The sequence below is a fragment of the Raphanus sativus genome, chromosome 2 (genome assembly GCF_000801105.2).
Source record: "Raphanus sativus cultivar WK10039 chromosome 2, ASM80110v3, whole genome shotgun sequence".
NCBI classification, from domain to species: Eukaryota; Viridiplantae; Streptophyta; class Magnoliopsida; order Brassicales; family Brassicaceae; genus Raphanus; species Raphanus sativus.
The window spans coordinates 16,890,013-16,899,555 of record NC_079512.1 but is presented as its reverse complement, the minus strand read 5'-3'; the positions used below and the strand labels follow the sequence as shown (position 1 = coordinate 16,899,555).

The window sequence follows — 9,543 nt, the reverse complement described above, 5'->3', positions numbered from 1 at the left end:
TTTGTAAATAATTTGTAATTTTAAGAGATATTTCTTATATATAATTCTCTTTTAATAAAATAGATACTACATACGTATCAGATGATCACCTGATGTATGTGCCAAGAACCCTAAATGATGAAAGGATCGTCGTGGCCCAATGGTAAGAACCGAGTTCTTGCATGTACTCAAGTAGTTAGTTCGAATCCTACCAGAGGGAACTATTTCACGATGCATCTGTTCACTACACCTATATGGGTCCATGCTTTAAGACCTATTTGAATACCCAAGAGAGGGTCTATCCGTGAACTGCATCTCCCACCCGGGTTTAACCATTTTCTTTTCAAGAAAAAAGCACACGTAATGATTAATTTATTTCCTTTTTTAATCTGTATATATGTTTTATTTTTGTTAAAAAGTACAAACCACACAACAATGTTTAACACAAAAAGAGAAGGACGCAACAACGTCACTAGCACATATCACTATGCTATATTTCAAGGTAGTAGATGAAATTATATATATATAGGGTGATTAATTAATATAAAGGAGATCGACAGTAACTCTCTCCCAGACACTCTCTTCAAAGTTAGATATTAACTGCTGTTTCTTAGGGGCTCTCCCTTGAGCTACTGTGTTTGACTTTCCCTCCTTGGCAAGATTCCCCTGACACAAGCCCTTCCAATTCAAATTGCTCCTTCTTCTAGCTTTATCCTCTGGTCTCTCATTGGAGGCAAGCGTTTATCCAGCAGTCTGCTCCGACGAAAGTCACCGGAAAAGCTTGCTGTTCCGACTACCCTCTCCAGTCTGAGCCAGGGAGTATAGGCGGGAGTGAGTTTTGAAGTATTGCAGTGACCAAGCTGCGCATCTGAAGCCACCCATCAGCTGTGTGAAACCCTCCTTCTCTCAAATGGCTTCTAACAGATTTACTGCTGCAGAGAAAGGGAAAGGTACTGCCTCCTTTTCGGCTGACGACTCACGAAAGCGAATTCGGGCGCCGGAGTTCGACTTCACGGAACTGGTGAGAGATAACGCCAAGACGCTCATAGGAAGACTCACAAACCCTAAGGAACAACGAGTGGAAAGTTTGATACTCGAACTTCCAAAGAAATGGGCACTCAGAGGCAAGATTGTGGGAGCTAACCTTGGTAATAACTGCTTTCAGTTCCGGTTTGATAGAGACGAAGATCTACAGTGCGTTCTTCTCAATAGACCATACCAGCAAAACAACTGGATGGTAGTAATTGAGCGTTGGGAGCCTGTCATATCAAGCACCTTCCCATCAAGAATCCCCTTTTGGATAACGGTGAGAGGACTCCCGCTTCACTTCTGGCACGAGAAGATGGTCTACAAGATAGGCGATGAACTAGGGCACCTGGAGGATTATGAAATAACGAAGACCTCAGCAAAGATTCGCATTCTATTAGAGGCCTTGGAACCTCTGACTATGGAGTCTGTTGTTGATTTCTCTACAGGGGAAGAGATCCCTATTACCTTTGAATACGAAAGACTTGCGAACCACTGCTCCACCTGCTTTATGCTAACGCATACCTCTCGGCTCTGCCCTCGCAGACAGCAAAGGCCAAGAACTGATTCCTTGTTGGAGCTCCCCCCTGCAAAGGTAGAAAATGAGGCTTATGTGAGTCGACGAAACTCCTCACAACCTGAGAAACCAATATATATTACCTCTTCTCGTCCTCCAATTGGTGGAAAAAGTAGACATGAAGAAGAATCCTTCTATCGAAGGGTAGATTGCCATGGTAGACCTTTTGGTGAGAGAATCACGACATAAACTTCTCGAGTACGTCCTCTCAGGAACAAAATTACTCCAGATAACTCGAGGAGAGGGCCACCAAGCTATACTCCCGAAGGAAGACCTCCAATCCCTCCTCCGCCTCAAATGCAATGGAGAGTGAGAGAAAAGGAAACATCCCTGCATGAGGTTCCTCCTGCTCCTATACCTTTGTCTCCCAGCACTCCTAAGACGCAGCTAGGGAAAAATTTGCATGAATGCGAATTCTCAAAACAACCTGTTGCTACCACGCACGCTGAAATCCTAGAAGAACTAAGAGAAGTTACCTGGTAATACATAAATTGTCCTGACCCAGTTGAAAGTGCTGCGAGGAGGAGAACGGTTATTGAGGAAGACCCCAACTTAATGAAGGAAACAGCTGCAAACATACTAGCTGTTACTACTGAGGCTGAAAAGGAGCTACCTGTGGTGGCCTCCTCAATTTCTACGGTCATCTTGCTGCCCAATACCACAGCAAGTACCCAGCAGATGGGGACTAGCGCCGCTGCGGCAGGAACTAAACGCAGAGGACGTCCACCAGGGCCTCGTAAGACAGCAGGGAAGCAAAAAACGTTAGGTGGCAGCGCAAGAAAGCGTATTCTCTCTATTGTCCAGGCGTCTCCAGGCAGGCAAACTGCTACTCTCTCTAATGGAGTGAGAACTAAACCTCCCACCCCATCTCCAGCACCTGGCCAACAAGGTTTACCGCCTCTTAGTGTCCTGAAGACAGCTTCAAAAACTCCGAGTTTTCACATCCCCGGAAGTCCTCTTCCTTAGCTGTGGTCAGCTAGAACTGTTGTGGGATTGGGAACCCCAGAACAGTCCAGCGATTAAAAGAGCTCTCACAGAGCTGCTCACCTGATGTCTGCTTCCTTATGGAGACCAAGAACCAGGACAGCTTCGTGTTAAATGAGCTCAAGGACTTGAACTTTGATTCCCATCATTTGGTCTCTCCCCATGGCCAAGGGGGAGGAGGACTGGCGCTACTGTGGAAAAAAGAAGTTGATATCCAAGTACTCTCAGCATCTCATAACTTCATCGATACAAAAGTGAGTTATAAAGGCAATGATTTCTTCCGTACCTTTGTATATGGAGCGCCAGAGGTTGCAAACCGTCAAGCGGTGTGGGATGCCCTCTCCTCTCTAGCCTCCTCACGTTCTGACGCCTGGTTCCTGACAGGAGACTTTAATGAAATTCTCAATAACTCAGAAAAGTCAGGAGGCAAGGAGAGACTGGAGAGTACCTTTTGTGCGTTTAGAAGCTTCATTGCACAATGCGACCTCTTTGACTTACAACATACTGGCAACTTCTTGTCTTGGAGGGGGACAAGAGGATCTCAAGCCACTGGTACTTATGTGGTCCATTGTCGTCTGGACAGAACCTTGGTGAATAGCGAATGGTCTGATATGTTCCCTACTGCCAGGAGCCACTACTTACTCTATGAAGGATCTGACCATAGACCATTGCTATCTGTCTTTGATCCCACAAAACTGAAATCGACTAAACTCTTTCGGTATGATAGAAGGCTCCGTTGCAACCCAGAAGTAAAGGAACTCGTTGACAGTACCTGGAATAAAAACGGGGAGTTAGATGTCATGACGAGGATTTCCAACTGTCGGAGTGCCATTATTAAATGGAGCAAGGAGAAGTACCTGAATAGCAAAAAGACCATTGGCGTCAGCGTAGCAGACAGCTCTGGTTGTCCTTAGGGGACCGGAACACAGGATACTTCCACGCGGCTGCTAGAGGGAGAAGAGCGCGCAATAGGTTGTCTGTGATGAAAGCTCCGAACGGAGTACTTGTCTATGAGGAGGACCAGATAGCCTCAGTTATTGCAGGCTATTTTGCAGACATCTTCACGTCGGTACCACATGATTGTGAGGAGACAGTGCGTAACGCCTTACAGCCAAAAATCACTGCAGAACAGAATGAACTCCTCACTGTTCTCCCGACAGCAGCAGAAATAAAGTATGCTCTCTTCTCAATCCATCCCGACAAGGCTCCGGGACCGGATGGGTTCTCAGCAAGTTTCTTTCAGACTAACTGGGATGCTACAGGACCTGCGATTGTCAAGGAAATTCAGCTTTTCTTCAGTACTGGTTCCTTGCCTCTGTTCCTAAATGATACACATGTAAGGCTAATTCCTAAAATCGCAAGTCCTACACTGGTTTCAGACTATCGGCCAATTGCTTTGTGCAATGTGTTTTATAAGATCATATCTAAACTACTCTCCCTACGTCTGAAGCCAATGCTACACTACGCTATATCAGAGAACCAATCTGCTTTCGTACCTGGACGTATCATCACCGATAACGTGCTCATTACGCATGAAATGCTCCACTACCTCAAATCGACTCAAGCCAAGAAACGATGCTCCATGGCAGTTAAATCTGACATGAGCAAGGCATATGACAGATTAGAGTGGGGGTTTATCAAGTGTGTTCTTAAAACTTTGGGCTTTCATGATTTGTTTGTTACCTGGATACTGGAGTGCATCACAACGGTTTCATACTCATTCCTTGTGAATGATGCTGTTTTGGAGACAGTGATCCCACATAGAGGTATCAGACAAGGTGACCCTCTCTCGCCTTACATCTTCATTCTCTGCAGCGAGGTTTTATCAGGGCTATGTTCTAAAGCTCAGAAGGATGGAACGCTACCAGGAATTAAAATTGCTAAGAACAGTCCTAGCGTCAATCACTTACTCTTCGCGGACGACACCATGTTCTTCATTCCCACGGACCCCCGGAGCTGCGCAACTCTTAAAAAGATTCTTGTCACCTATGAGGAGGCGTCAGGACAGCGGATCAACACAGACAAATCGTCTATATCCTTTGCTGCAAAGACACCCTCCTTAGTGAGAAACAGGATTAAAAATATGCTGGGGATTCACAAAGAGGGTGAAGTAGGTCAATACCTTGGATTACCCGAACACTTTGGAAGGAAAAAGAGAGACCTCTTCTCTTCCATCGTGAACAAGATCAAGATAAAGGCAGCGTCCTGGTCAACAAAGTGCCTCTCATCAGCCGGAAAGCTTACGATGCTCAAAGCGGTACTCTCTGCCATCTCATCATTTGCGATGTCTTGCTTTCAGCTTCCCATCGGTCTCTGCAACATGATCCAGTCAGCACTTACCCGCTTCTGGTGGGATTCAAATACGGGAGAGAAGAAGATGTGTTGGCTATCATGGGACAGCCTTACTCTACCTAAAGGGATGGGTGGCTTGGGATTCAAGGATATCCACACCTTCAACGTCTCTTTACTTGCAAAAATACCCCGGAGAATGATCACTAATCCAGATTGTTTATTAGCCAGGGTACTGTTGGGAAGGTACTGTCATAAAGCACCACTGCTAAAGGTTAAAAATACCTCATCTGCGTCACATGGTTGGACTGGAATCCTCGCTGGTAGAGATTTGTTGGTTTCACAACTAGGAAGAGCTGTGGGGGATGGAATGGAGATAAAAGTCTGGACCGACTCTTGGATCTCCACATAGTCTTTCCTGATCCCGTATGGCCCCCTGAGAGAAGGTGATTCTGATCTCTATGTATCGGACCTGATTAGACGAGGAACCTGCGAATGGAATGAAGAACTAATCACCAATCTACTCCCAGACTTTGCTGAACAAATTATGAGACAAAAGCCTAGTAAATGTGGAGCAAAGGATTCTTACATTTGGTATCCTGCAGCAAATGGCTCATACTCCACAAGATCAGGTTATGCAGCTGCTATTGGTGCTGCAGAGAGGATCCCACGCAATATCACCATTCCTGCCTCCTTTAATTGGTTCAAATTGAACTGGTTAGTACCTACTTCCCCAAAGCTACAGCTTTTCCTTTGGAAGATAACTAATCGAGCATTACCTACAGGAGATAACCTGCAAAGAAGGGGCTTGATGCACAACACTGCTTGTATCCATTGTGGGCAACCAGAAACAGCAGAGCACCTCCTATTCCATTGCGAATTCACTAAGAAGGTTTGGGAGCTCATCCCGTTGGTAATAGCTTTTGACCCAGATGATGTCTCCTCCTTCGCGATGGCTTTGCAAGAAGCGGGAAAGTGGATTTGTCTACCGCCAAGCGGCGTCTCAGGCGACATCTTCTCTTGGGTCTGCTGGAACCTGTGGATCATTAGAAACCAACTTCTCTTCGAGAAACGACCTGCCTCCTCGCAGGTGACAGGATCAAAAGCCCTCATGGGAGCGAGGGAATGGATTCAGGCTCAGGAGCCCCCATCGGAAACTCGGAGGATTACTCAGAACCAGACAAGACCCCAATCGATCCCGGAAGGCACAGTGATTTGCAATACTGATGCTGCCTGGAAGAAGTAAACTTCATCGGCGGGTCTTGCTTGGATCTTCGACGCCTCTACTTCTACCTTGAATGCTTCCGATGGTTGCCAATTCCATTTGCACGTCCAATCTGCTCTCTTGACGGAAGGATTGGCGATTAGGGAAGCTCTCTCACATGCACGACACCTCGGCATCACCAAACTCTGGATTCGTTCAGATTCTCTATCGCTTGTTAAAGCGGTAAACTCGATTGCAAAGACGATGAACATCCATGGAGTTCTTTCGGACATCGAGACTATCTCTGCATCTTTTGATTTCTGTTGTATTTTCTTTGTGGCTAGAGTGGATAATGGGCTTGCGGACAATTTGACAAAGGCCTGCTTGGCTCACTCTGTAACAACTTGGGCCTAAGGCCAGTTAGATTTATAAATTATTATGTTGCTCAAAAAAAAAAATGAAATTATATATCGTCCATAAATATACATGCACATTACAATTCTTATTAAAGAAATGATTGTTGCCAAAAAAAATAAAGAAATGATTAAAAGAAATTTCTGTATCCATCTGCGATTCGTTCGTCAGGATCTTCTGTAACATGCGTTCTTAATTTCTTATTATTAGTAACCTTTAGTTATTTCTATTTTCAAAAAAAAAAAGAATTATCAGTAACTCTAATATTGTATATGAGTTCTACATTGCATTAAAGTTTCAGATACAAAAATGGTTTAACCCCAACAAAATTGCTAGAACTATTTTATATAAATATATATTTATATACATATATAGATTGAATCTCGCTTCTCATTCCATGCATGTACCCTACCCTTGGTTTACCCTGATTAAAATTTTGATGTACGTTTCATCTTAGGAATAATTAATTAACAACATTACTTTGAATCAGGATAAACAAGAGAGCTTATGTCCTCCCACCTTATGGTGTCTTGATCTGCCGAAGTACTTGTTGCTCCTGAAAACAAATCGATGTCTTCGTCATGGACATTCCCGAACCATTGATGATTGTTACTGGTGTTGGTACTCAAGATCGAGTTCATGGAGAGACCTTCTCCTAAGTTATTATTATGATCTAATAAAAGTTGAGAGAAGGAGAGGTGATCCAAAGCGTTTGTTCTCTCCAGTTCTTGATCTTCGATCTTGGCCATGTTCTTGATGATCGCTGGCTTAATATCTTCCTGGTCACCTAATGAGTTCATGACAAGATTTGGTACTCGATCATGATGATGATGATAAGGTAGCTGCTGAAGTGGCCATGTAAAAATTGTTTGGTCTTGTCTCATCGTGAAAGTTGTTTGGATTTGTTGTTGTTCTTGTTGTCTCTTCATCATCACCATCATCTGTTGTTGCTCCATACAACCTTCTTGAAGCTCCTTGCGTTGCTTAATTATAAGCTTCTTCTTGAGTCTCGTGTTCCAATAGTTCTTTATATCGTTGTCCGTTCGTCCCGGCAATTGAGCAGCTATTATAGACCACCTTCATTGGATTCATTCATTATATGACTATTTAAGAGCTTCCACATGTTATATATACAAGTATAATTTGTGTGAATAGTACCTGCTACCAATAGTAAGATAAAGGTTACAAATGATGTTTTCTTCTTCCTCGGAGAAGCCACCATGTTTGATGTTTGGTCTCAGATAATTAAGCCACCTCAATCTACAACTCTTCCCACATCTCTTCAGACCTGAAACCATGTGTCAACCAACAAACAATATTAAAAGGCCTCTTTAGTTATCAATTAGTCGCGTTCCAAAAAAAAAGTTATCAATTAGTCTTATCAGAAATATAATCACAATATCAATGTATTGTTGCCCCTTTAAATAGCAAAAATACATAATTAACTCTTTCACATACTTCGAAAAATATTTGAGTTCGATTTAGAACCCTCTATTTATTTTAAAAAAAGTTATATATAGATGAATAAAAAGGAGTAATTAGTATTACCAATCTTATGAGGCAAAGCAATCCAATTTCCTCCTGTACCACTCGTTTCGATGTATGATTTGAGCTTTGCATCTTCCTCTGGAGACCAAGGACCTTTCTTCACGTTCGTCTTGTCACAACACGGTGCTCTTCCCATTCCTCTCCCCTCCTGGTGAGAAATCTTTTGTCCTTTCCTGATCTTGATCTTGGTGTTGTCCTTTGAAATATGGTGGTATTATCTCTCTGTAATCAAGTTTATTTATGTTGGTTGGAATGATGGTATGGATATGTTGTGATTATAAGGGAAATATTATGTGAATGTGAAAGCATAAATGAAAAGAAGGATTTAACATTTTATTCAAAGAAAAAATATAAAAGAAAAGAAGGAGCTATATAATAGCTGGAGGGGATGGTATTGTCATGCGATGGAAGAAGTCAAAAAGTCTTTAGTAAGAAAAATGTCAAAAAGTAGGAAACTTTCAATTAAAAGTCACAGTTACTTTTTGGGAATTATAAAAAGATCGTTCTAAACATTAAATATTTTATACATATTGGTGGAATTGAAAAATGGCAGGAAGATAAGGAAGACTAATGCATTTTTAGATTTTTCTCTATGTTTCTTCCTAACGATATATTGACTATTGAATGCCCTTTAAAAAAACGATATATTGACTATATATCTAGTATCTATACACAATTTACTGTCGTGAAATAGAGTAACTTGACACTAAGTTATAGGAAATTTCAGATACCTTCAGTCCCATAGTTTTTTTTTTTTTTTTACTAGGTGTTGACTCCTTCGGGACCCACTACATAAGCCCGGCGCAAACCTGCGTCTGTACCGGTTAAGGCCCTAGACACGTCTCCCCGCCCGAGTTTCGAACCCGCATTTCCTCAGCCGAAGCTTTGGAGTACCACTGGACTAACTCGTCCGGTGCCACAGTCCCATAGTTTCTCTCAAAGCAAAGTTCGAAATAGAGTGCATATAGCACAATTAGTCTATTTTTTTATACTAAATGACCTAATTTGCATTTAAGTTATTTGTGATAAATTGAGTAATGTTCGAACTGAAACACGAAGTATTATGTATTGGATTTTCAACTATGAAAGAAATTCATACATATTTGCATCTGAAAGTGAAATGATATATGCCAGCATAGGATATAACTAGTGCAGGAGTAAAAATTCGTTATGGTAGGTGACCAGAATTGCCAAACCGAAGAAAGTTTTACCCCAGATCCGGTAAATCAATTAATAAAATTTACGTCATAAATCATAAGAATCTGGACGTAGGAGAAGAAAAAAAACAAAGAAGCTAACGAATATATTCCGAACATTGATAAATCAGTTTGTAGTAGAATAGTGTTGCTCTCTTAAAACGGTGGTTTGTTGCAAAGGGTTGTAGTCTTGTAGTTACACAGAGTTTATGTATCTTAATCCAAAATATTTGGTCGCAATTTTCTATTTAGTTTTGTATATAAACTTAATTTCTTCTGTTTTAATTTATTTGATCTTTAAGTATTCTGTACACTGATTTAGAAAG

At 42.0% G+C, this 9,543-nt stretch overlaps 1 protein-coding gene across 1 annotated transcript; it reads right to left on the bottom strand.

Annotated features, from left to right (window-relative positions):
* Positions 1-6,845: 6,845 nt before the first annotated feature.
* Positions 6,846-8,372, bottom strand: LOC108840305 (transcription factor RAX3). The gene is made up of 3 exons (XM_018613138.2): positions 8,022-8,372; positions 7,632-7,761; positions 6,846-7,550 (listed from the first exon to the last, which is right to left on the bottom strand). Exons 1-3 carry the CDS (start codon positions 8,155-8,157, stop codon positions 6,950-6,952), a joined length of 867 nt encoding a protein of 288 aa, XP_018468640.1. The 5' UTR covers positions 8,158-8,372; the 3' UTR covers positions 6,846-6,949.
* Between the last annotated feature and the right edge of the window lie 1,171 nt (positions 8,373-9,543).

What these genes read in the sequence shown, in the direction of transcription:
- LOC108840305 (XM_018613138.2), bottom strand. Translation starts at nt 8,157, where the DNA reads ATGGGAAGAGCACCGTGTTGTGACAAGACGAACGTGAAGAAAGGTCCT. An exon ending in TGCTTTGCCTCATAAGATTG is followed by an intron (nt 7,762 to 8,021) that starts GTAATACTAATT and finishes ACATGGTTTCAG; the next exon opens with GTCTGAAGAGATGTGGGAAG. An exon ending in TATCTTACTATTGGTAGCAG is followed by an intron (nt 7,551 to 7,631) that starts GTACTATTCACA and finishes AATCCAATGAAG; the next exon opens with GTGGTCTATAATAGCTGCTC.